The 24,965-nt window shown below is 53.6% G+C and overlaps 14 protein-coding genes across 14 annotated transcripts; 7 read left to right on the forward strand and 7 right to left on the reverse strand.

Moving 5' to 3' along the window:
• Positions 1–252: 252 nt before the first annotated feature.
• Positions 253–1,890, forward strand: LDX57_006911 (Zn(II)2Cys6 transcription factor domain-containing protein; the record flags this gene model as incomplete). The annotated part of the gene is made up of 4 exons (XM_046088632.1): positions 253–1,167; positions 1,222–1,350; positions 1,406–1,515; positions 1,572–1,890. 4 exons carry the CDS (start codon positions 253–255, stop codon positions 1,888–1,890), a joined length of 1,473 nt encoding a protein of 490 aa, XP_045944602.1.
• Positions 1,891–2,175: 285 nt separating this feature from the next.
• On the reverse strand, positions 2,176–6,246 carry LDX57_006912 (uncharacterized protein; the record flags this gene model as incomplete). The annotated part of the gene is made up of 1 exon (XM_046088633.1): positions 2,176–6,246. One exon carries the CDS (start codon positions 6,244–6,246, stop codon positions 2,176–2,178), a length of 4,071 nt encoding a protein of 1,356 aa, XP_045944603.1.
• A 589-nt stretch (positions 6,247–6,835) lies between these two features.
• Positions 6,836–7,807, forward strand: LDX57_006913 (uncharacterized protein; the record flags this gene model as incomplete). The annotated part of the gene is made up of 1 exon (XM_046088634.1): positions 6,836–7,807. The coding sequence occupies one exon, from the start codon at positions 6,836–6,838 to the stop codon at positions 7,805–7,807; it is 972 nt and encodes a 323-aa protein (XP_045944604.1).
• A 227-nt stretch (positions 7,808–8,034) lies between these two features.
• LDX57_006914 (uncharacterized protein) lies at positions 8,035–8,412 on the reverse strand (the record flags this gene model as incomplete). Its single annotated transcript, XM_046088635.1, has 1 exon — positions 8,035–8,412. The coding sequence occupies one exon, from the start codon at positions 8,410–8,412 to the stop codon at positions 8,035–8,037; it is 378 nt and encodes a 125-aa protein (XP_045944605.1).
• A 420-nt stretch (positions 8,413–8,832) lies between these two features.
• Positions 8,833–10,075, reverse strand: LDX57_006915 (uncharacterized protein; the record flags this gene model as incomplete). The annotated part of the gene is made up of 3 exons (XM_046088636.1): positions 8,833–9,137; positions 9,200–9,629; positions 9,683–10,075. 3 exons carry the CDS (start codon positions 10,073–10,075, stop codon positions 8,833–8,835), a joined length of 1,128 nt encoding a protein of 375 aa, XP_045944606.1.
• A 514-nt stretch (positions 10,076–10,589) lies between these two features.
• LDX57_006916 (uncharacterized protein) lies at positions 10,590–11,888 on the forward strand (the record flags this gene model as incomplete). Its single annotated transcript, XM_046088637.1, has 3 exons — positions 10,590–10,644; positions 10,709–11,703; positions 11,760–11,888. The coding sequence occupies 3 exons, from the start codon at positions 10,590–10,592 to the stop codon at positions 11,886–11,888; spliced, it is 1,179 nt and encodes a 392-aa protein (XP_045944607.1).
• Positions 11,889–12,773: 885 nt separating this feature from the next.
• LDX57_006917 (uncharacterized protein) lies at positions 12,774–13,049 on the reverse strand (the record flags this gene model as incomplete). Its single annotated transcript, XM_046088638.1, has 1 exon — positions 12,774–13,049. The coding sequence occupies one exon, from the start codon at positions 13,047–13,049 to the stop codon at positions 12,774–12,776; it is 276 nt and encodes a 91-aa protein (XP_045944608.1).
• A 1,665-nt stretch (positions 13,050–14,714) lies between these two features.
• LDX57_006918 (uncharacterized protein) lies at positions 14,715–16,542 on the forward strand (the record flags this gene model as incomplete). The annotated part of the gene is made up of 4 exons (XM_046088639.1): positions 14,715–14,718; positions 14,775–14,785; positions 14,841–15,629; positions 15,682–16,542. 4 exons carry the CDS (start codon positions 14,715–14,717, stop codon positions 16,540–16,542), a joined length of 1,665 nt encoding a protein of 554 aa, XP_045944609.1.
• An 851-nt stretch (positions 16,543–17,393) lies between these two features.
• Positions 17,394–18,138, forward strand: LDX57_006919 (alpha/beta hydrolase; the record flags this gene model as incomplete). The annotated part of the gene is made up of 2 exons (XM_046088640.1): positions 17,394–17,747; positions 17,797–18,138. The coding sequence occupies 2 exons, from the start codon at positions 17,394–17,396 to the stop codon at positions 18,136–18,138; spliced, it is 696 nt and encodes a 231-aa protein (XP_045944610.1).
• A 345-nt stretch (positions 18,139–18,483) lies between these two features.
• Positions 18,484–19,965, reverse strand: LDX57_006920 (NAD(P)/FAD-dependent oxidoreductase; the record flags this gene model as incomplete). Its single annotated transcript, XM_046088641.1, has 3 exons — positions 18,484–18,632; positions 18,689–19,654; positions 19,704–19,965. 3 exons carry the CDS (start codon positions 19,963–19,965, stop codon positions 18,484–18,486), a joined length of 1,377 nt encoding a protein of 458 aa, XP_045944611.1.
• Positions 19,966–20,731: 766 nt separating this feature from the next.
• On the reverse strand, positions 20,732–22,578 carry LDX57_006921 (protein-arginine deiminase domain-containing protein; the record flags this gene model as incomplete). Its single annotated transcript, XM_046088642.1, has 2 exons — positions 20,732–22,491; positions 22,554–22,578. 2 exons carry the CDS (start codon positions 22,576–22,578, stop codon positions 20,732–20,734), a joined length of 1,785 nt encoding a protein of 594 aa, XP_045944612.1.
• A 362-nt stretch (positions 22,579–22,940) lies between these two features.
• LDX57_006922 (bZIP transcription factor) lies at positions 22,941–23,693 on the reverse strand (the record flags this gene model as incomplete). Its single annotated transcript, XM_046088643.1, has 1 exon — positions 22,941–23,693. The coding sequence occupies one exon, from the start codon at positions 23,691–23,693 to the stop codon at positions 22,941–22,943; it is 753 nt and encodes a 250-aa protein (XP_045944613.1).
• Positions 23,694–24,029: 336 nt separating this feature from the next.
• Positions 24,030–24,573, forward strand: LDX57_006923 (Zn(II)2Cys6 transcription factor domain-containing protein; the record flags this gene model as incomplete). The annotated part of the gene is made up of 2 exons (XM_046088644.1): positions 24,030–24,133; positions 24,198–24,573. 2 exons carry the CDS (start codon positions 24,030–24,032, stop codon positions 24,571–24,573), a joined length of 480 nt encoding a protein of 159 aa, XP_045944614.1.
• A 39-nt stretch (positions 24,574–24,612) lies between these two features.
• On the forward strand, positions 24,613–24,849 carry LDX57_006924 (uncharacterized protein; the record flags this gene model as incomplete). Its single annotated transcript, XM_046088645.1, has 1 exon — positions 24,613–24,849. The coding sequence occupies one exon, from the start codon at positions 24,613–24,615 to the stop codon at positions 24,847–24,849; it is 237 nt and encodes a 78-aa protein (XP_045944615.1).
• Between the last annotated feature and the right edge of the window lie 116 nt (positions 24,850–24,965).

Consider the following 24,965-nt stretch of genomic DNA (forward strand, 5'->3'; position numbering starts at 1 on the left):
GACCGAGCGTCCGGCCAGAGTGAGGGTATATACAAAATGGCCGATACGAGAGAGAGAGAAAAAGACGGCGAAATTGGCCGGGATGGCGTGACCAATGGAAACCCTAGCGGTGGCGGCCTTATCAATCGGGTGTCATCCCTGCCCACCTGGCCATTTGTCATCCTCCTCCTTCCTCTCCTTCTAACTACCAAACCTGCCGCATCTCCCCCCCCTGAAGAATGAATGGCTTTGTCGCCGATCCCTGCTGGACCGATGGACGCGCAGATTAGAATGTTCTTCTGCAACCTTTGCCAGAAACCCTTCACCCACGAGGCCTCGCGGAACCGCCATGTAAGCTACTGTCGCCGCTCGCGAGATCGTCCCCGCGTGCGGCATCAGTCGTGTCAGGCCTGCAGCGCCGCCAAAGCCCGCTGCAGCTTTCAACCTCAGTGTTCACGCTGCCGTCATAAGGGTCTGGAGTGTGTTTATGACCATCCTAACGGTCGGCAAAATGCCACTCTAACGCCTGCCGCCCTGAAATCCAAGGCCGTGCCCCCGCCAACCCCGGTGGATACGTCGACTCCGACGCCGCTTCCCAGGAGCGAGATCATAGCTAACAACATGGAACTGGTCGGCGACGAGTTGTCGTGGGACATTAATCTCGATCTGCTGCAAATTAATCAATCGACGTCGACGGCAGCCCCGGTGTGCGACACAATCTCTGCGCCCACGACCGCGACCACTAGTACGTATGTCTCGGAGGATCCGCAAGTGTCCGATGCGCAAGCCATGGCCTCGCTGGAAGAGCTCTACACGACTGGAGAGACACCAGTCACCGGCAAAACCGACTTTCTTTCGACCATCACGATCCCCCCTGCCTTGACTACTTTGGAGACGTCCGGGTTTCTCACTCCTCTGCCCATGAGCAGCCCTGCAGCGCAATGCAACGCCAACTACATTATCCAAATGTTGCGTCCGTTCCCGCAACTCATGGTTCAAAAGGCCACCTTCCCTCCTTTTATCCATCCTTCGTATTACAAAAGATGTACCGATAGCCATTCACCCGTACTGCAGGCCCCATTGGCAAACTGTATGAGCATTGCGCAGATGTTCGTGCCTCGAACCCAAGAGACCAAGCCTTTTGTTTGGAAGACCATTCGGATGGAGCAGCGCAGGTTACTAAGTGAGGTACATATCCTTTGTCGGTCTTCTCAAGAGACATTACTGATGACTCTGAAATAGATGGAAACATTCGACAGAGAAGAGCTCTTGGCAGCAATCCAAGTATACATCATCTACCTGATCATGCGCATTGTCGACGACACTCTGCGGCATTCTGAGCATGACTTGCATATGCTCTTGTCTTTCCAGGTAGATCAACCTGTTTTGCCCTACCTGAACTTCGATTGTTAACCAAGGAACCCAGCTTCTGTGCGAACAATTTCGCAAAATATGCGCCCAGCCATTCGCGCTGGACGAGCAGGCTAATCCCAACCACACCTGGCAAGATTGGATTTTCTCGGAATCCCGACGAAGGTGCGTGTCGCTTCTCTCTCGTCCCACATGAGTCAAGTGCTAATTGTTGATTGCAGAGTCGCATGTCTCTGGTTCATCATAAGTCGCGTTATTTGCGTCAAGACGGGCATTCCCTGCGACACAACCGAGGTATACCGCGCCATCCCATTACCGTCAGGCCACTCACTGTGGACCGCCAACTGCCACGAGGTGTGGGAGGCGGAATACCGAGCGAGTCAGATGAATTATCGACGACCTCGACTGGCTTATTTCGGGGAGTTGATTGAAGCGCAGCGGAATCCCGGGGATGGGTCGAACTCCCAGAAGCTGGATCTTTGGCATACCGACGCAGATCAGCTGGGAATCATGCTAATGTTGGCTACTGCAATGGTATAAACGGAAAACGATGCTACGACGTATGATTATGGTTGCGACTGGCTGGCTTGCTGTTGCCTTTGTGCGGACTACTTGTATAATTTTGCTTTTGTAATTTACTGGGTTGTTGTGTGAATAATATGACCGAGTGGCGAATTCGTTAGATTATCGCGTTGTAAGAGTAATGTCATGAGCGAAGGCGAAGGTCCATTGGCCAAGAAAAATGACAATCGAAATTAGAGATAGGTCAAATAGTTCGTTCCAGAGTTTGATACATCATCGCTTATATGAACATGCGTATGCAGCTCAAGGGCCAGAATGAATGAAAGGCCCCAGCAGCATCGGATGCACACCCTGTTGTTTCAACTCGCCTATTGCCATATGAAGAGCATGCGGTGCCCTGGCAAGATCAACTTCTCCCGATTCATTTTTGAGTCGCTCATAGAACAACCCAGAGAGTTGGGCGGAAACAATATCCGATACCTTCCACAGTGTGGAGATGACATGTGGCACGCCGGCAATATGGAAACCTCCGCCAATATGGATGCCCTCGTCTCGCACTGCGAGGTCCTTGCTGACGCCGGACTCACACGCAGATAGATAAACAAGCCCACAAGTCTTCAGCTTGAGTTTCAGAAGTGCTCGCACGGAAAATGGTGGCACCTTCGCCTGGTTGTCTTGTAGCATGATAGCGCTGTGTGAAGGGTCTTCTTTGTCAGCGCGACCGTGGCAGGCAAAATGACCAATGGTTGCCGTGGACAGGGCTTGCTTCACAACCTTTGAGTCTGGTTGTCTTAGCAAATTCAGTTTGAATAAAGTCCCAAGTGTCCTTTCAAATGACCTAATTTCGGGTTCGACGTCTAAATCGTTTTCTGGACCCAGTCCGGGCGTTGTCGCCATGGCGGCAATCATCGCTTGCCTGGAACCAGCGCCTGACTCGGTGCCGATTCGTCGAGCATTATGTTTGTTGACGTCCAGAGCCTTGAGGGACGTAGTGTACGACGAAACAACCATGTCGTGGACACACGTGGGCTCATCGCTCATCGCGGTGCTTTCGTAGTCGCCTGCAGCGTGGATGGGAAGCACGCTGACCCATCCCGTTGACACCCAAACGATTCGCGGTTTTCCGGACGGACCGGGCTCATATTTCTGCCAGTCAATGCTATCGAGAACCGGCTTGGCAACGGATTCCCAGACCCATTTCATGACTCCTTGATACTCCGTCAGAGCGACTGCTTGCTCTGCATCTCTGGACAGCATATCCAAAGCATGCATGAAGCGTGCTGCATACGGCATAACACGCTCCATGTTGAAAGCAGGGAGTGGCAAATGCTCAATACTGTCCTTGGTGATGACCAGAGCGTCACTGCGATATTTACTCGCATTGATGAAAACAATGGGTGCGTCCGCTGCATAACTCTGAAGGTCCCGCGGAGCATCTGGGGTTCTTAAAAAGGAGCCGTGTCCCGGGAGGGCTCGGATCTGCTGAAGCAGCTGGCGATAAACATCACCGTCATGCTGCCGTTGGAGCCTATTGAGGTCATCTGGGGCGACCGAGGCCAAATCCACCCTACCTCGCTTCCCAGCCGGCCCGCTCTTTTGGAAGATCCGCTGCTGTACTGTGCGAAACTTGCCCGCTAGCTCCTGATGCTCAGCTTCAAGAGCATCAATCTGTGTTGTTTGATTCTCGATTCGGTCCCAGATGAAGGCTCTTGCAGCCTCGAGACGCTGTATAACTACGTTTGGCGGATCTCCCGCGTTGAGAGACAGCGCGGCCACGCTGCTTGGAACATAATGGCATGCTCGGACAAACTTTAGCTGCTCCAGCCGGCTTTCGTGCATGAGGATTGCTTCTGGAAGCGTGTCAAGACTGACTAGGATATAATCTCGGGCTTTTGCTTGATCATCGAGTAAATGCGAAGTAAGACTGGCTGCGAGAGAAGCAACGCTGATGCGCGAAGCTGGAGGTAGATTTGGCATGTGAAGGAGCTCTTGGTACTTGGCAAGAGCGCGGAGCCCATACTCTTTGATGTCCGAACCTGTATGTTTGTCATATACGCTGTACAACAGGTTGGCTTGATTTAGGAGGATAGACCAGAAACGCGGATCATTTTTGCTTAGCACCTGCTGGGCCTCCTCCATGGTCTGGTTGCTCGCTTCAAAGTCAGACAGTAGCCCGCTGGAAACAGCCATTAACCTCTGCACTTCAGCTTTGTTTATCATTGCCGTCGCACGGGCTGCAGGAGAACACCCCTCCACTGCAATGGCCGCAGTGTAATTATCAATGGCATTTTCCAAATCGGTTGGTTGTTTGCTGAGAGTGAAAGAGCACAGAAAAGCGTTGCCAAGATGGTTAAATAGCCCATTTTTCATTTCATTGCTGATTAGCTTGGGTGACTCAAGCGCGCTTCTAAGAAGCCGTTGAGTCTCCTTCAAGTCATCCAGGCTTCCCTTGATCCCGTTCATCTGGCACCGGAGTTGTAGCGCGTAACACAAATTGCTCACGCGGGTGATGTACCTTGGATGACCTTCATGAATGCCCAGCAGACAGCGACGAAAGTACGTTACAGCGGAGTCAATGTCGGTCTGGGCCCTCCAGGTCTGGAAACGCTGTATCATGACTGTCCCAAGCGCTGCATTAAGCATGAGGATATCAGGATGCCGATCGGAATCGTATATAGATTGAAGCCCGGAGAGAGACGTTTGATATGCCTCGATGGCTTTCTCTAGCTGCACAGGCAGCGCCTCATGGCTGAATAGTTGCGCGTAAGCGTTGCCCAGGTCATTCAAAGCTAGGCAGCGTGTTACGGACTTTTTGGACATGAGCTGGCTGCAGACTTCGAAGACCTGAATTGCCTGCCGAAGCAGTTGAACATTTGGCATCATGTCGTATGTCAATCTGGTAATTTTCCCCACTACCCATTGACAGCCCGCTTTCTGTTCGAAGTTCTCAGGGCTGCACGCTTTGATGGACTCGTGCACCGCAAGCGTGGCATCACGCAGGTCTTCCACGCGACGGAGGCTTTCAAATCGAGTGATCAAAACCTGAGCTAGTAGGCGGTGATGATCCCAGAGATCGTCGCTGTTTTGATCCCGTGTCGCCCTCTGAGCGTACTCTATGGCCTGATTGAGATCTTCTATCTGACCCAGAAGTTCGTATTTGGTGTACAGAACAGAGCTAGAACGGGCGTTGGCTAGTCCTGAATTTGACTGTTGCAAAACTGACATATTAGCCGCCATTAGGGCCAGGGAGGTAGCCTCTTCGATTGCTTCGACGGTAAGAGTGTCGCCCAGGGCCTTTGCCGCGGTTGAACGGTAAAGCTCTGCAAGGCATGTCCTTGCGACCACCGTATTAGGCCTATGCTCTATGACTTTCCTCCAAATATTGGTCGCTTTTTCCTCATACTCCGCGTTGCCCCATAATTGCGCTCTGAAATTATACACGTTGCCAAGCTCATTCATGAAACGTTCCCAGCCGGCACTTCCAACTGTCTCGAAGTCGACTGCCTTTTCCAGCAGGGAGGCAGCCTTGTCGCCATCTTCCGGCCGCTTCAACAGATGGAACTTCGCGAGGTATGCCTGGGCGACATTGCGGTGAATATTGCCGTAAGGAATCTTAGGCCGTTCAGATAGAGCCAGAAGAATCCCACAAAGCTCGAGGGCCTTCTCGTGGTAGCCAATTGACTCGGTAAGAAGTGCTTCTCGCTCTTCGTCATTGCCGAATAACGTCAGACGGATTGTCTCCCCTTTGTTGGAAAGATGGATCGCTCGCTTTGGGGACTCGCCGGCCAGCTCAATAGCTTTGTCAAAAAACTTGCGTGCATCCTGCCGGTCGCTCGGTTGTTTGGTTCGATTCCAGCGCTTCGTGACAAGAGCGGCCACATCACAGGACCAGTCACTGATCGTCTCGTCCGTTTCCTTAGCAGTGTCGACTGCGATTTTGTAGTGGCGAATCGTGTCATCGAGATCAGAGGCGATGTTATCATTCTCCCACTTTTGTTGAAACAGCTTTCCCATGTGATTGTTGGACTTCCCACGGCCCGGGTGGCCAGGCGGGACATAGCGAAGAGACATGGCTTCCATGGCAAACGCCATGTTGAGTTGTTCCAGATCATGGGTCACAATATATCGCGTGAACGCCTGCACCGACTGGATATGACAGAGGCCTGGCCTATCCGGATGGTCACCCAAATGCTGCACGGCACAAACTAGAGCTTTGGCACCGTGAGGTAGGGTATCAAGGTAACTCGGGTCATCGAAGAAGGTTCCCGGTCGGAGATCATCTACAAGTGGCCGATCGCGAGCAAATGCAGCCTTGGCCTCGTCGATATTCTCCTGAGGAATGGTGGGTGGTGATGGCGATGGCGGTTCTGCCATGGTCAAGTTGCCAGCGGCGGAAGTGTAACTAGCAAGGGTGATGGATAACCTGTCACCAGCTCTGCACACCCGAACAGTTGGTCTTATAATGTCTTCCAAATTAACGTATCGAGAAGCTCGGGCTCCGGTTGCCTGGCACCATCGGACAGAACAGGACATTGCAGGCGAGCGCGACAAGGATGCGAGGTAATGCAGCGAATCACCACTCGGAGCGCATTCTCCTCAGCTGTACGTCAGACGGACGAAAGGCTGCGGGCGGAACGCAGGGGACATCGCCAGACCTCATCTCGACGCGGGGCATCGTGCGGCTGTAAAGGCCAAGTTTGGCCGACGACTCGCTTCCAATCAACGCGAGCGCCATGCATGCAGTCGCGCATCTCGTATTTACTCACCCGGCTGACACTCTTGACGACGGCGTCAGATGTTTCACCCTTGGACACCCCGACTCATTGTGGCCTGTTGGTGATTCACTTTTGTGTTGGCGAGCTCCCAGGAATCCTCCAAGCTCCTTCAGGCTAACGATCATTGTATCTCAGGAACGTCAGTTAGCTCTTAGCTCTTCCCCTCCTTCCCGGTCGCATTCCCCACCATGCCGTCGCTAGGGGCCAGCTACCAGCAGTCGATGCTGAACCACCCTTATGGCTATGCGTTATACGAACCGGAGTCATCCATAACTCTTCAACCGGGCTTTTGCGGCTATCTCACCGAGCTCGGGCAATGGACGCCGCTCTTGGGAGTCGATCAAGCACCGATCAACCTGGGCGACGCGTCGTCGCTCGCTCGCAACGGCCTCACGCCGTTTGCCCACTTCCAGCGAGCTCCTTCCGACGAGCGAGCATGGGGTCCGAAGATGTCCGGTCGCATGAAGCAGAGAAAGGTAGATTGGGACGTGGGAGCGTCGCTGCTACCGGCCGGGATCCCGGCGGATATCGGCACGCTGTACAAATACAGCACGAAGGACGGCTTTGGCGCGATCTTGATGACCGAAGGTCCGGTGGTGAAGGAGTTCATTTACGGCACGACCCCTTTTCGTCAATGGTGTAAAGCCAACTCGGAAACCATCCTGCGACAGTGGCCGGACGTCCGGGATCGCGGGTTAATTATCGTCACATCCGCCTACACGACCAAGCATGCCATGATCAATGCCTGGTCGGAAACGGAGAAGGAGATCGCGATCGGCTTCCGCGCCGGGGCGATTGAGATCGGCGAGGTGGCGCCTTCGACTGCGTGGTACACGTCGAACGGAGACAGTGGGTGGGTGACATCGAAAGCCAATCAGCCAAATGAGAGGAAGGTGGTCTTCTTCGGGGGCTTGCATTTCAAGTATCGCAAGCTGGCAGCCATCCTGCCTCAGTCGCACGCCTTCAGCGCGGGCTCGGTGGAGAAAGCGCGGTTTCGCGACGCGGACCCGGAAGCCCGCGAGTTCCAGGTGCGCGAACAAGTCAACAAGGAGGACCCATCGGATCTTCTAGTCACGTCGGAGGAGTTGGGAGAGATGGTGGATTTCCCACGCGAGGAAGGAGAAGGCGATGAAGAGGAGGAAGAAGACGACGATTTCTAGACACATCCATCCGGGGCACGTGCGGTGTTTGCATCGGTTGCCCGTCGGTCCCGAAGAGGAAGGTGCTATATGTATGCATGACCCTCATAGGCACTATTCCACTTGAATCGCAGTCATGCATTGTCCGTTTGTGTCAGAAGACGAGATGGCCCTGGCCAACCAAGGCCGAGAGTAGGCAGAGGTAAAAGAATGTGGGAAGCAGCAATCAGTACAGTCATATTAGTATACTAGAAGATATTACATGACCTGGTCGTCGACTTTTGTGCATTGTCATGGGAAGCATTTGAGAGACTTCTTTCAAGCGATCCAGGTCGTAGACGCAGCTTCTCGACGTGTCTCTGCACCGGCACCGGTGCTACGATCTCGGTTAGGGCTGGATCAGAATCGTCGCCCACTCCACTGCTGGGATGCCGCAAGTCCGACAGTACTCCTTCGAGGAAAGGCCCATGCTCCAGGTGATGTCTTTGCAGCGGCTCAGGTGTCGCAACCTCCGTGAGAGCACTGGAGTGGTTCGTGGTGGGTGAAGAGTCGGAATGCAGAGAAAGCTCGCGGCTGTTCCTGGGTTCGGCTGACGAAGGATCGCCGACAGCAGTTTCCGTATACATCTGAGGCATTAGGGCACCGCACACAGCCTGAACAAATTGATACGCTGAAGGGACAGGGGAATCGAGAATTCCCGTATGGCAAAGGAGGGGAGTTGCTATTCCACTGAATCCCGCGCAAGCCACATTAATCACCGCTTTCCTTTTGTCGTGCCTCGGTCCACGGAATTGTAGTATAACGCGGGAATAATATCATCCATATGGACCTTTTGGCCCGATGCGACGGGTGTGAGAGGTATGTACGCTGTCGAGGTACTGCATATATTTTACCAGCTAGCAGGTTCTACAACGGCAGCTATCGTGCAATTGCCAATATAGACATACGGCCGGTCGACTGGGGTCAAATCTAAGCCATGCGAGAGACCTTTTAGGCAGACTAAAGCATTAACCAACGGCCAGCTCCCCAACCTCAATGGAGAAGAACTAGCTATAGTAATTCGGGACCTTCAGTCCCTTAAACTCAAATGAAGTGTTCTCTCGGCGATCGATCACCTTCTTGTGATGCACGTCGCGAACGCGAGCGCGTACGTATTCCGTGCCCGTGGCCACCGGCTGATCGGTTTTATCGTCGCCGGTGAGCAACCCAAGCCTCTCAAGCAGCGGCGATGGAACCGTCTTCATGACCGTGTTATCGCCGGGTCGGCAGAAATAGAGGAGTCCTAGGCGAGCAATGTGGATTTGGTCAGCCGGTGGCGTGACGACTCGATGGATGGTAGATTTTAGGAACCCTATGAGATCTGTAAGCCAGTCTTCTTTGGTATTTGTGAGACGATCTCATGCATGATCCCACCATTTGTCAGGAACGACAGAGTGTCGGCCGTGTTGCACGTAATCCCTCCTTCAACGGGCTTTACATATTTCCAGTCGCCCTCTAAAGTTCGAATTTGCAAGCCAGCAACATTCTGCGAGAACAAAAGCGTTAAACTCCCAAAGTCCGTATGTCCACCTTTGGTATAGCCCTGTGCCTTGGCCCATTCATCGGCAGTACGGGTGTTATAGATCATATAACGCAGATGATCGTCGGAACGCTCGTCATAGTCGTGCGCATCGGTCAGGTAATTCTCCGGCAACTCGAGGATGATGGAGGTCAAGACAAAGAGTTTGCGCAGAACCTTGTCAAAGAGATCGCGATGGAAGCTTGCGATCTCATCGTAGTTCTGTCGCACGATTCGGTGTTTGGGAATGTCTTCCCACGCAGGGATTGCTTTCGGGATGTTCAGCTGAAGCGAAGGTGTTAGAACGAGCAGGATGTGAATGTGTTATGTCTGCATACCATCTCGACATTGTCCTTCACTCCCGTATCCCCAATCCATCGCTCATTCTCCCGATATCCAAAGTACTCCCCGTCGGCGAAGTTGCACGGGAAACTGCGTTTTTCTTCGATGGGCTCTTTGAAGAAAGCGTTCCCAAAGCTGAACTGACGCAGCACACGGTCATCGTCTATTCCATGGCCAACTACGACCCAGAATCCGACGCGAGTGACGGCATCGTAGAGCTGCCTGGCAAGTTCGTCCTTTCCGCCTGGGTCGTCAAACCGGGACAGATCAATCTGCACGAGAGGAGCCCAATCAAGATCTTCTTTCGTTGGTGTTGGTCGAGCCCATGGTTTAATGAGAATCTTTTCGGTAGATAGGCGGGATTCTTGTTCTACCGCGGAGGGCGCCATTGTGCTTTTCGGTTGAGGGGAAACAGAGAGACCCTGGACTAGAGGTTTCTGGCGTGCAATTTAAGTTTCATTCTCTACCACATAAGTATTGAACAGTGAATAGTCACAATATGGCAGGGAATTCTAATGCCGCGGAGTCCAAAGATGCGGGGTTGGGATGCGTATCATCCTTCGCCGCAATTGCGTTATACTCCGCGAGTGACAATGCCGGCTGAGGCCGCCGATAAGATGCACGTCGTAGACGAATCCCAGGCTACGGAACATGACCTAGGGGTTGTTCATGGCGTGCGCTCACACTATACGGTGGTACTGTGCAGAGTCGAGGTTTAGATAGCTGTGCTTGGCACCCTCGCGAAAAATATAGATCGTCCTATACCCCTTTTCGCGCCCTGTTAAAGGTAGAGGGCTATGTATTTCGTGCTTGACAGATGTTGATCTTGCTTCATTTCGGGGCTTTGGCAGCCGGGAATGTATGTCGTGATCAAACCTATCATGGCATCAGAGTATGCCCAGCATGGTGTCGGCATATGTGGGAGGAGCTGCACACCATAAATGCTCGTTGTTCGGAGGTATCGTCTTCCGCAAATCGGACAAAATCATAGTAACGACGGTCTATTAATTCAAATACCATAGCTGCCGGGCTTTCCAGTCGAGCAACAATGGCTACCGGCAAAGGAGAGGAGCACGTAGTGACCACTACTGTGCCTCCTTCACCACCCATCACAATAGATGGCAATCAGAATTGCAAGTATAGCGATGAGTTCAAGAGAAGAGTCATGCGAAAGATCGATTTCTGGCTGGTTGGCTTCTACTCCGTCGTCTATATCTTTCGCGTCATCGACTCCGGCAACTATTTCAACGCCGCCATTATCAACCTGGAAGAAGGCAGCGGAATTAAGAAAGAGCTCGGCTTCAGTCCGTCCCAGTGGTCCTGGACTCTGTCAATCTTTTCCTACAGTTATCTCTTTTTTGAACCGTCTAACACGATCTTCCTCAAAACCTTCGCCCCTTCACGGTGGATGTTCGTCCTCATTCTCTCCTGGGGCATCTGTGCCTGCTCTGTGGGCGCCGCTCGGGACTTCCCGGGCATGATGTGCGTGCGATTTGCAATAGGGATGGCTGAGGCGGGTTTCTATCCCTCCGTGTTATACCATATGGCGTTCTGGTATAAGCCCAGTGAGATGCTCTGGAGGATTTCGCTTTTCTATTCCTTAGGCCAAGTGTCTAGCGCGCTGAGTGGGCTCCTTGCGTATGCGATCAGCTTCATGAACGGCGTGAGTGGGTTATCGGGATGGCGATGGCTCTTCATTCTCGAGGGTCTCCCGGCCATCGTGCTCTCTGTCATCGCTCTCCTCGGTCTGCCCGATTATCCTGAGACGGCCCGCATGCTGACTGAGGAAGAGCGCGAGTATCTAACAGGTCGGATGTCGGATTCTGCGCCGTCGGGCAAAGACAAGAGCTGGGACTGGCAAGGAATCAAGGACCTGTTCTCCAGTCCGACTCTCTATTCCTTCTCCGTCTACTGGATAGGCCATGGAATCGGCGGTTTTGGCGTCCACTACGCATTGCCGACCGTGATCTACGAGCTGGGCTTCACCACGACGGCGTATTCGCAATTGATGAACATTGTGGGTTGATCATACTATTGTGCGGTCGACCAAACTTTAGCTAATGCAGTCTTTAGCCTCCCTACGTTGCATGCTTTATCTTTCTAAACATCCTCGGCGTCCTGCTGCACAAAGGGATAATCAGGCCCTGGACCACGGCGGTTGCCAGTATGTTTTACCAGACCCGACTTCCTTTAGGCAAGTGAACAAGCCTTGTGCTAACGCGGGTTATAGTCGAGAGTACCATCATAATCTGCTACATCGTCCTCGTCACGGTCTCCAATTCGATCGTCAAATACCACGCCTTGATCGTCGCCACTGCATGCGCCGGGTCCGCCTATCCTGTCATTTGGCCGGAGCGCATTCGTGACCTTGATGGCACGGTGGCTTCCGGCATCGGCATTGGGTATACAAACGCATTGGCTCAATTCAGTGGGATCGCTGGTCCTCATATCTATAGCGCAGTCTTTGGACCAACATATAGCGTTTCATACATCATTTGTCTATGCTTCCTTTGCGCTGCCATCTTGGGCATTTTGGTTTCGTGGTGGCTGGTGTGGCGGAAGGATCGCCGGGAAGGAAGAACATCTGGGTCAGTGTGATGAGAATGAAATTGCTAACACGTAAGATCAAGCATGTCAATTACATTGGGCTTGGCCAGGATTGCCTACAATACTCCTACCAGCTTCCAAATGTCAAAATAGATGCATGTCTCCTGAACGTCAATATATCCGAGCCTACCAAAAATGCACAAATACGATCCATTTCTCAAACGATCAAATACACATGACAAGGAAATGGTTATAGGACAAAGGGTGGTATAGAGGCAAAATCGATAACATATCCAAACGGTCATAAACTGTGAAATGAGGCACCAAAGCGGCCTGTTCTCCTACCGGCCGCTGTGGTCACGAGGAATAATGTCGACCCCCTTCGCTCAGGACATGAGCTTCTCGACCCGTGAGGCAAATATAATACGCTGGCTCAAAAACCTGCAAAGCAAACCAATACGCATCAGCAAAATTGAACGTGAATATCTGCTTTTAAAGAGCCAAGAATGAAGGCCTTACCAAGCGGTCGTTTCCCGAGTTTCAAACCTGTCCTCGAGGGTCAGCCGGCTGCTGCACAGGATAGAAGACCGGCTCCGGCTTGTGCATAGCTGATACTGGCGAGGCTGGATGAGGCCCCGTGGCCCACTGGGTTATAGGGGGCGGTTGGAATTGCTGGAACTGTTGGCCCTCGATGGCCTTATCTTCGCGCTTGCGGTCGCGGTGGCGCTTGATGAGAAACCAGACAACGGCACCCATCAACAACACCACCACAACGGGGATGATGATGGCTTTGAGGAGGATCTTGGTCAAACCCATCGTGGTGACTATGAACTGGTGTGAGAGAACGAATGCGTTGAGGAATCAGGAAGACGGAGGAAACTGCCAGTGCAAAAACATGATGCAAAGCCGGGATTTATCCCCTCTCCAGCCAGCGAGCAGAATGCTGATGCCTTGAGCAAGCCATGAGCAAGGATTCCAGAAGGTAGCACCTACACACCACATCCTTGTATGCCCAGCGCTAAGCCTTGATGCTTGATTTGGTGTGATTTGGGCGAGACAGTGACGGTGGGGTTGTGCTGCCGATTCTATCACATCGGCACGTCCATATGTCTGCAGCCTAGGCCGTACGACATGCGATCATTGGCGGATTGGGGCTGGGATGGGTCAATGGTCGCTGCAACCTAGTCTGAGAGCGCCTGAGAGGCCGATCCCCGCGCAGGTGGGCTCGCACTAAAGTGGCCAGCGTCTCTCGTAGGGCTGTAGGGCGACAAATCACACGGCGGGACCACCGGGGCCAGGAACAACTTAGGGCTCTCTATAGACGCCTTTCTCGTTCAGCACTGATTCCATCACAAAGTATGTTCAATATTCTTTATAGCCCGGATTGTAGATCGCAGAGTTTTTGTTTTTGCAGCTCTACATGTTAGATCACGATCAGTTTCAAGCCGACGTATGTCAGGAGGAGTACAAGGCACTCACAGACCCGGAAACCCCGTTGCGCCTTAATTACCCCTTTCGGTTTCGCTTTGTTGGAACCAAGCAATTCATATCCCGTTTTATTTCTCTCCGCGACCTCTTCGCTGTGTCTTGCGAAATTTCGGTCTTCTTCTATAGTGGCCATCCAGCCTTTTCTTTCCCGTACCTTCAGCTCCATGCCGAATTCCAGGATCGAAATGTAGATTATGATCGCAAAGAACCGAGTTCCAGTGTCGAACGACAAAGCGATGATGCAGTTGCTACCACTTAGTATCTTACCAGTGACTTCACTTCAGAAGAAGCTGAAAATCCTACCATGGTGACTGCTTCAAGCCCGGCTAGGTATACAGTGTCATCAGTCTTGGAACTGGTCCTTTCGCTTACGCTGGGTCCAAACCACGCTTCCAGAGTAACATTTCCATTCATCTCGCGGGCGAGCGAGGGCTCGAAACGAGGCTATTCGGAATGTCAGAATACCAATCTCGTCGGGAAAGATGTAAGAGACTGATGAAGATGGATGGGGTCAGGAAGAGGAAGAGGCGCGACTTATCCACCTTCTTGATGCGGTTAGACCGGTGTGGCCTGCGACTAGCCCAGAGGGGAAGGTCCACTCAGGGGCAGAGGCCTTGCTGCCTGAGATCGGAGAATCGAATCCCCGCCCCGACGCGCCAGCATGATGACTAATCTCCCTCTTGCCGGCGTCGTCGAGACGAGGAAAAACAGCCCTCTACTTTTTCCTCTTGCTTCTAGGCAGCAGATGCAGAGAACGTTGCTTCCGAGAGTGCCTGTTCGTTAAGCAAGCGACAAATAGGCTGCAGACCTGTGGGTTCCTGGGTTCTAGGCAGCCGGTCGCGCTTGTGGGCCAATACGAAGAGATGTGGAGCCCCGATGCTGCTCTACCAGAGGGACGCTGAGTATTTGTAGTCTGCTTGTGCACCGTCATGTAGACTTGAATCTCTTGTGATATAGGATCAAGAAACGAATACGCCACACTCACCGACAAGAATGGGTCAGTTTCCTAGTCCCTGTTCGGTTTCACGGATTCCGGATACTAACAGAATCCAGGATACTCCGAGGTGCGGCGTCATAATTTATCTGAGAAGGGGCATCGCCACTAACCGTTGCGGTCAGATTTACTGCCATCTTTGTGGGGTCAGCTTCAATATCGCGCGCAGTCGCGTTGCTGGAGAGCCGGAACTGGCGAAATGGGATTATACGGGCCGAGAGCCGGACCTAGGCGTCGACGAGGTTGACGTAGAGAATTGTACTCGCAATGGCTGCCACGCCGCTGTACGCCATCCGAAGGGTGGGGACGACCCCTTGGATGACCCGGACTATACTCCGCCAGAAACAGAGGAGGACATGAGCCATGAAGAATCTGAATCTGAATCTGAATCTGAATCTGAATCTGAATCTGAATCTGGATCTGGATCTATCAGTGGACTCGATGAAGCGGATACCAACTCGGACGGCGACGTCGAGGACCAGTGGTACCAGGATCACCTCTTCGATATCAATATCTCCCAGGACCGTTTTTCCGGGGAGCCCCTTTGGTTACCGCTAGATCGTCGCAATGAGGATGTTTTCCCAATTGCCTCGGAGCACTGGCCACAACAGTACGAACCGGAAGACTTGGAACACATTGCCGGTCCGAATTGTACCGAACCGAATGCATATTCTGGTCACGCCATTTCGCTGGAGGAGATGCAAGGGTGTCGAACGGCCCAGTTTCTTATTCACAAGGTTGCCTCGGGCGCCCAATGGCAGCCTGACGGGTTGGATGAGGAGTGGGAGCTCTCGGAAGAATGGTTCCTATCGGGCCTTTGTGATGGCGTGGCATCTCGAGATGTCGGTTATCAAGAAGTGTATCCGCTTCGAGGCAGTATTAGCTGCCCGCGATCGGATAATGTTAATTTCGATGTGAGTTCGAAATGTTCTCAAGACCTAACGCCCCTAGGCTTACCCAAGGCAGCCGGAGTATACCGCGGCAAATGAATATGCCATGCCATTTCATCCATGGTGTTTCGATATCTTCTGCCGCCTGTCCAAACTTCACTTCAATCGTATCAACATTTCTGGTCTTGTGAAGTGGCGGAATGCAGAGTTCTCGTGGGATGACTTCCGTGAATTTCCCCGGACAGGAGACGTTGCCGGCGCGCAAGAACAGTTCTGGCTCCATGACCCCGGCAATGAGTACTTGGCTGCCAATCCACTCTACGTGCCCCGATTGTTGCCTCTGCTTGATGCTTCGGTCAAAGCCGAAGAACACGATTCCAGTCTACAGAGCGGGGCTTTCGATCTCTCTTGTCGGCCCAGCTGCTCCCGGAACGAGTCCGCTGATCCTCTAGCCGCGTTGCCGATGGATATTCGTCTCCTGATCCTGTGCTATCTCGGATCTCGCGATATTGCCAGTCTTAGACTTGCTTCCCGGGGCTACGAACAACTGCCCGCTGGCCTGTGGTATCGTCTTGTCCGAGAAGAAATGCCATGGCTCTGGGAGGCCTGGGATGAGACGGAGCGCGACCATCGCCCGTCACTATGGACATCCATCACAGCGAACGGGGCCCACCTGCTTATCCAAAGAAGGGAGCATTATGCTAAGGTCCTGAGAGAGGAAGGTCAGGTGGGCAACATTGATGATGCTCTGGACTATCTGTTGCCTTGGCCAGAACCGGCAGCACAACGACCTATACTCTCAAGAAGGCAAACAAATTGGTACCAGCTGTATACAGCAATCAAGCGCAACTGGCCGCAGCTCAAGGGACTACGGAATCGACAGCGGATATGGGAGGATGTGGAAGAAATAATTAGCAGGATTAAACAGCAACCCTAAACTCTAAACAACAAAGCACTATTTACTCCCTGGTCGCTTGTACTCCGGGTAAACCTAGAGCGTTTCTCGGGAAGTCGATGAGGAACTGCGCACAAGTTGAAGTCTGTCCATTCCCTTTAGACTTGGTTCTCTACGATAAAGCGAGTGAATGTACAGATAACTAGGAACTATTCTATTGGCGAGGTGTCGACAGGGAGCCACAAATAATATTAAAACCCTTATTCGAGACCATATGGACTGATGCGGTCTACACGACATTCAGTGGCCCATGTTTCCCTCGACTCAAGACAATCAGCCCGCTCTAGACTTGGACTGAATGGGTATCAGAACCATTAGAGGCCCTTTGCATCGTTAATTTAAAATAAGGTTTCTGGGCTGTGCATGTGTCTATTCAAAGGCAGAGGCCGATCAAGAGCAGCGCAGCCGTGGATCCGAAGCCAGAACAAAGGAAGCAGCAGCTTTGATCGTCACAATCACAGCCCACCTTAAGGTCTTGAGATTGAATATATTTCCAGGTCATATAGCTCTCTCATGTACGCATCTTGTATCTCTATTGTCATCCGTGAATTGCTATGGAGAAGCCGTCGATTGTGATTGTTCAAGATGCTTTTCAGACACCCCGGGTTTACGCCGCGCTTGCTAAAGGTCTCACTGTCAGGAACCTTCCGGCATGTCCTCATGAACTTGCCGGTAGGATCCCTCCATATGGAACTTCCCGTCAGGAATCTTCCCGATTCCTGGCAGTCATGTTGGTAGTAGGCAGTATCATAAATAGGGGCTTCTGCCCACACCCAGCTGCTGCATCCCATGCAGCTTATTCTTTGCTAATACATACCTACGTTCAATGGTTTATGTTCCTTACACTCACCGAAGCAGGATACGAGACAGTTATCCCTCTTCTCCCCAGCTGTTCCAACATAAACGCCGAGGATTATCCCACTCGGACGCTCGACGACGACTCACTTGCCATGACCCAGGAAATAGGAACACTCGTTGAAGGCCATGGAAAGCTCGTCGTTATGGTCATGCATTCATATGGAGGTGTGGCTGGGAGTAACGCCAACCCAGAGAACCTGAGCTACAGGAAACGCCGGGAAAAGGCACAGAAAGGAGGAGTCATTCACCTCTACTATATCTGTGGTCTGATCCTCAACGAAGGCGAGTCAGGTCAAGACACCTTAACATTCCTCGATGAAGATGACAAGGTAAGATACTCTTAATCGCGAGCAGATACTGATGTAGAATGTAATGTAGGCTAACGGTGTCTGTTGTTTCCGCAACGCGGCGAAACTACTGTACAGCGATCTGGATTATGCTGAGGCCGCTTTGTGGGAGTCGCGCATCATTCCGCAACCTGCTGCTGCACTATGGACCCGAGTGGCTCGCGCTGCCTACAGATACATCCCATCGACGTACCTAGTATGCGAGAACGATGTTCACATGCCTCCTCCTTTTCAGGAGGCGTTTTCCAGTTTTGCAGAGGCCGAGGTTGAACGCTGCAGCGCAGGTCACGCGCCCATGCTGAGCCAGCCCGATATGCTGGTTCAGAGAATATCGACTGCAGCAACCAGAGCTATGCAAATGGTGTCAGATTGATTTCGCTTTTCTACCGAGACGCAAATGGCCAGAGCACGGACTTGCCATGAGTGTGCTTAGCAAGTTCGTGGCAAGTAATTAAAGATTCCGTATTTTTAACCTGGCGTGGCAGGCACCAGACCTTTCTTTTCCGTACACCTTTACTCGTCGACTTATGGGTTTCAGTAGCAGTACGGATCTTTTAATATAGCCAGTGAGTCCCGCTTGTGCCATGAGCTTTACAATCCTAATATTCGCACCATAGCTGATAGCTGTGCACTAATTTGTATCTCAAGGTCTTGGGCATGTTAATATGAATTGTTATTCACAGCGTAGTTGGAACTGCTTGAATTCCCGCTCAGCTGCTTACAGGGAGCTCTTGATATTGCTTCTGGTGTATTTGTCGATTCGTGCTTTTCTGTATTGAAAGCATTCGGGCAACCCAGTCTCCTCCCACGATTGCCCGTTGACCAGTTTCACCAATCCTGGTGCGCATGTGAAGATACCTGCCATCCCTAGATACCACTTAGCATATGCAAGCAGGACTATCCCAACAATAGCGTATACTTACCATGTCCGTTGAAACCCGCACAGATCCATTGGCCCTCCAGACCCTCAATGGGCCCAACCAGGGGAATTTTATCTGGCGTCACGCCAATGATTCCCGTCCAGACATGGTCCAATCCTTCGCCATGCCGACGCGGCTCGGTCTCTGGCTCCTGTGACAATTCGTTAAACTCTCTGGTGCTGTTGTCAGCGATGTGCTGGCTGTATCCTGAATCGTCGAAGGTGGCTGCATCGATTGACAGATCGCCCTTGTCGGGGGAGCTAGTTCTGGTCCCCGACCCGCCTAGTAGTATCGTGCCATTGAGCAAGGAGTTGACTGAGAAGAAATGCTCCGGGCCGTATCGGAGGGCCATGGTATGCTGCAGCGAGTCGCTGCCAGAGAGAGAAAGCCTCGGTATAAACGCGTGGCCCTGTATCCGGCCGGGACGGATGAATTGACTCAGTTCGGGTAGCAGGTAGCCTGCATAGGCATTGGTACAATGGATCACGGTCTCAGAAGCCACTGTTCCGCGTGCAGTGTTCACATCCCATCGACTTTCTGTGGAGCTTTGGCTCTTGACGATTTGTATGGCGGGGCAATGCGTCCACAGCTTGACTCCCTTGCTAATCACGTCGGTCAAGATCCACTGGCACAGTTTACCCGGGTGGTTCGATGCGGCCGGTGACTCGTAGGCAGACAAAGCACTGTGAACTCTGGTTCTTGCTTTGGCTTCCTGGCCTTCAAAAACCCTGATATGCGAGATGTCACCCCCAGCAGCCTCATATGCCACCAGAGCCCTTGCCGAGCTATCCACTATCTCCTCCGAAAGACAGACCTCGAATGTGTTGGTGTTTTTGAAATCACAGTCGACACCATTGGCTGTGACGAATTCACGTACACGTTCAAGTACGACTCTCTCATTCTCCAAGATCTTCCTGGCCTGTTCTGGTCCGTGCACCGCGGCATAGCCAGGAAAACCGCGAAAGGCATCTACAGGAGCAGGTTAGTAAGAATTTGTCGATAATTGGAACAGTTTCACCTGGTCGGATATGTCCAGCGTTTCGTCCGGTGGCCCCGGAGACAGCTTCTCGCGCTTCCAGAATTATAATATCCTCGCCCTTGACGCCAGTTCGAAGTAGTTCATACGCCGTCAGGGCCCCAGATATCCCGGACCCAATAATAAGATACTTGGTGCATGGCGGAACGTCGTTTGACCGGTTAGCATGAAGATAGGGGAATGAGCGCGTAGTGCGATGCCAGATGGAGAGGGTAGAATTGGGAAAAGGAAGTGAGGGCTTCATGTCGTCAACGTTGATGGTGTTGAATGCTTCTTGATTCTGCTTGCGTCACATGTGTCCGGAAGGATGACCTTCAAATGCCACGCCAGCTGGACACAACGTCGCTTATCGCTCGGCAACGACCGCTCGCGCGGTATTCCCCGCCGGGGCGCTAAAAATTGAAGCCAATAATGGCTGATCTGTCTGGGATGATGGGCGCAGTGGGTCAAGATGGTCACTAATGACTGGCCCGGCTACGAATTGGCCGAAATGATATCAATTGGGTCCAGACTGTCGTGCAACCTGTCCAGTAATCTGCCTCAAGGATCAACGGTATCAACACTAGATCTAGGTACCTGCCGCCATAAGGTCTGGATAGCATTGGGTCTTGACGACGACTATGGAGGCGGCGTGATCTTTGGCTACCGGCCCCAGTTGCCTCCAGGGAAATTAAAATTAGGGTTACGAGCCACTTCACCGCTGGCAACCTTGTCGTATTTCCAGGAGTGGAGTCGCCTCATTTCCTTGTTGATATGTATTTAGTGTTCGGATTTTCTGGAGGGTTCTTTGCTGTGACTATGTTGCAGTGAATTTAAATTATTGAACTGACCGGAACAATGTCTTGGAGGTATAGTTATGCCTTGAAGATCTTGGGATAGAGGGAGGATCGAGGCCTAGGAGCCCGGGTGCCTGGGTGCCTTCATGCCTTCATGCCTTGACGCCTTACCACCACTCGGAAATCGACATCCCTCACGCTCTTCCTTTCTTCCACTCCCCTTTCCGCCTTCATCTACCACCAGGGTTGCGACATGTCCCGGAGAGTGTTGCTACCGCAATGGACTTCGCCTCCCTCCACATGATGGCTGGTCCAATCGTCGATGAATTTGATTTCTATTCCCAGCTTGGCATACTGTCTCCGAATGGCCTCCGCCAGGACGTCGGTACCGTTCGGCGAGGGACCCCAGGGATTCGGCGCAACACAGGTGCGAAACCCCGTCAGGACAAGGTTGTTCACGGCGCCAGGAAAGAAGGCGCCGACTTTCAGCGTCGCCTGCGTCACCTCAGGGCCTTCTTCCTCCGGGAAGGGGTGGTTGCGGAATAGGGCCGGGATTCGCAGCACGGCGTCGTCCGTCAGACCCACCTCGCGCTTCAGAATATCCAGGTTAGCGTCAATCCGGTCGGCGCAGCGGAGGTTGACCTGCATCAACTTCTCGTCGGAGAGCAGCTGCTCGATCGTCGTCGCCGGAACCGGGGCCGGGTCGCAACCCCAGCCGTTACACCCGCGCGGCGTGCGGGACTCATTGCGCGACAGGGCATGCAAACCACCGTGTCCCTCGTCGCGCAGTGTCCGGAGTAGATCGATCGCCGCCCGGGGATCGTCGACCATAGCGACCCAGCCGCGCTCGGTGTCGGCCGGGAGAAACTGCAGGAACTCGTCCACGTGCCCGATGGCCAGCCAGTCCGTGTCGAGAAGAATGGGCTCCTGCGTCTCTTGGGCCTGCAGATAGGGCAACAGGTGGTGCTGCCGAGCCCCGTGTGCACCCATGAGGACGCGACCGGCTGGCCAGGCACGACCATTCAGGCTATGGGGCGGCACCGCTTCGACGTTGCCGCCAGAGTTGATCTCCTCATTCGCGCCGCCCAAATGCTGAACGGCACCGACTCCGGAGCGACGAAAACTCTCAAATAGCTGCCGTCCGGCCACACGCTCGTCCTGCGGCGACCGGATCATGATGCGGATGGCGACGGGGCCGTCGGGGCCTGGCATGGTGGCAAACCCGGGCTCGACAAAATCCTGCACCCAGACGTCCTCGCCGGTCTCGAAAAGGTGTATGTCAGCTGCTAGTCCGGCCTCGCGCACAACCAGGGCAAGGTCATGAGAATACCGATCCACCCACGGTGAGGCACTCGCATTCCCTCGCACGGCCAGTACTTGCCCCACGCGCTGCAGGTGGTGGTGGACGAGCACCGGCGCCACGCGCAGCTGAACAGTGTCACTAGAATGCCAGTCACCCTGGCGCACGGTGAACTGCAGCGTCACCCGGCCATCCCAGCCCCCGGGCCGGCGCGTATCGCGACCATCCACTCCGAGGGTAAGTCCGGCCGTCAGCTCGTCCTGGCCGAAGGTATGGTTACTGCCGACATAGACCCAACTGCTGCCGTCCGGACGGAAAATACGCACGTTGTCGCGCGCGACCTCTTCCGCAATTGAAATAGACCCGGTGGCGTTGCTCGACAGGCCGGACATGGGTACCGTTCGAACGACGGCCATCAATTCGGGTGCTCGCTGGATGTCATCGGCGGCGTCGTGACAGTCATCCAGCCGGGCGTTGCTCAACCGAGGACCGACAAGAGCCTCCCGCGAGCATCTCCTATCCGTATCGCCGATGTTTGGCAGAAACAGGGCGCCGCGAGTCTCGGTCCAGTGGCTCTTCCCGTTGAGATCCGAGTCGCCCGCGAGATCCACGAGGCCGTCTCGATTGGTGTCGGCGCGGATATCCGCCTTAGGGCTGCCATGGGCTTGGACGACGATGGGCAGTAAAAGAAGCCCTACACCGTCAGATTAACGACCGGCTGTAAAGATGCATGATTCAATTAGCTTTCTGACTCACCGAGCAGTTTGCGAAGTAGGGCCATGGTGCGCGACTAAACGACGTTCTGCGTCTACTTTTGTTTCCGACCAAAACCGGGCGACATGGTAGCATCCGGGTTTAATGCCGGCTTTCGACGGCCGATCTTTGCTTCTTCCGGTTCCCCCTGGCTTTATCAGGGCTCGCACCCTTGCTTCTCTCATCATGATGATCGACGCCTCGAAGTGAGCTGTGGCATATCTGGTTTCGATTTGTCCCCCCCCCCCCCCCCTCGCCTGCCAGGAATCCTAATTTGGCGCCCTCAATCTCTCAAAGACGTCTGTTATTGCGTGATTTATTGTGATAAGCTGACATTATATTACATTCGATGGATTCATGTTCACCGTGGGCCCGGTCTGCCTCCTATCCTTAATCGTCTGTGCGATTCTCGAGCAACTTCCTCAGCACCATCACCTCCCCTTCCCATTTGGCAACTCGCAGGCGCAACTCGTCGCGCTCCTGCGTCACGGCCCCTAACCGGGACTCCAGGTCGGAAACATGGTCCAGGTGTTTCTGCCGCAGCTTTCGTGATGCCAATTTATTGCGGCGCCGCCTTTCCTGCAGCCGTCCTTCCTCCGAGCCGGGCGAGAGGGAGCCGTCATCTGCCCAGGATTCTTCTCCGGCGGGACTTGGTTGGCACCGTTGCCGGGCTCTTGACGACTGAGCGGATGTCAGTTGAGATCCCCTCGGGTCGTTTCTGGGCGATGACACGGGCGGCGATTGATGGATATTCAGCGGTAACAGTGACGCCATTATCGGCGTCGGAGCGATGCTGGACTCGGGCATGGCGGGGATAAGCTCCCCCATGGGGATATCGATTCCTGGCATGCCGGCTTGGGGCACTATCAAAGGGTCCAGGCGGAAGGCCAACTGGTCGGCCGACCTCTCATCGGCCACACCACTATTTGGGGACGAGTTGACCGGCAGAAGGCCGCACCCGGTGGTCGGGTAGTAGGAGCAATCCGAAAACATGAAGTCGGCCCAGAGCTCCGGTGATGGAGGAAGAGAGCCGCCGAGGACTTGCATGTCTGTCAGTCGCGAGGCTGGTGAGCTGGATGGCGTCACCGGGGCGGATCCTTCAGCGGGCGAATCCCAATCGTAAAGGGGGCTGCTATAGGGCATCTGGCGAGTTGGGTCCATTTGTTGTGGTTCGAGTGGTAGGACTAGAGCGCCGCACTGGAAGGGGGTCAATCTGTCTGCACGCTCAATTGAACTGTATGGATCTTCAGGCAGGACTGAGACTGACTGATTTATACCTCCCTTCCTCCACCAACAAATCCGGCGCTACTCAAGGAATGTCCGGCACTAGGCTGCAGTGGGACTAGCCCGCGCACACTACTCGCACTGTGCAGGAATAATGCACCATGATTCAGCAGTGCGGCTGATGCCCGGACTTATTCAGAGGGGCCTTTCGGAGGTAAAGTGGACATTTCTCACCCACTGGCCGCCGACATCAACATGGACCCTGCTAGCACCCACCACGATGTAAATCCGACAGCTCCACCGGCCAAAAAGCGAAAGCCTCGCCCTAAGCTGTCATGCGTCCCGTGTCGCCAGAAAAAGTCCGTGATCGTCCCTATGCCCCTGAGGTACCTACGTAAACTCCTACTGACGGTCCCCCTGCAGACTGAAGTGCAACCGTCTGCATCCTTGCGACAGCTGCATCAAACATTGTCGGTCCTACATGTGTCAGTACGTGGGGCCGATGTCGAGAAAGGAGACGCAGGGCATCCAGAGTCATATCCATAGTCTCGAAGCTGGCATTCGCCAACTATCAGCCGTCGATGTCCCGTCGGTCACCAGCAACCCGGCTGTTCTGCCACAGCAGTCACAGTCGATGCTCGCAGACGAGCAGGCAGAAGATCCATTGGCACTCCAGAGCAATTACCCCGGTACCATGCTGATCAGTCACGAGCATGGCACGAGCTATCGCGACCCCACCCACTGGCAGGCGGTGTTGGACGAAGTAGATCGATCCTGTCTTGCCCCAGTCTCCGACTAACCCGAAGTACAGATTGAAGAGGTCAAGGAATATCTCCAGATGAGCGAGGACACCTCCCCCGAAGACGACGCGGAAGGGGAGCCTTCGACCCCCGACGCCTCGGGGCCTGTCCTGCTGTTCGGGAATGCCATTGCCACCACCAAGGCCGATTTGCTAGCCGCGTTGCCGGCGCGGACTGTTGCCGACCGCTTGGTATCCTCCTATCTGAATTCGAAAGAGGCCCCTCTCGGTACGCGTGTTTGCGCCGTTGTCCCGGGGTATCAACCGGCACGCTGACCGGTGAACAGTTGTGATGCACACCCCGACGTTTGCCAAAGAGGTTGGTTGAGCCCTCAATATTCCACCCCTTGTCTCTCCGGGTACTTACCGTTGCGCCCTCCAGTATGCTGCTT

This window comes from Aspergillus melleus, assembly GCF_016097325.1.
Source record: "Aspergillus melleus strain CBS 546.65 chromosome Unknown contig3, whole genome shotgun sequence".
NCBI classification, from domain to species: domain Eukaryota; kingdom Fungi; phylum Ascomycota; class Eurotiomycetes; order Eurotiales; family Aspergillaceae; genus Aspergillus; species Aspergillus melleus.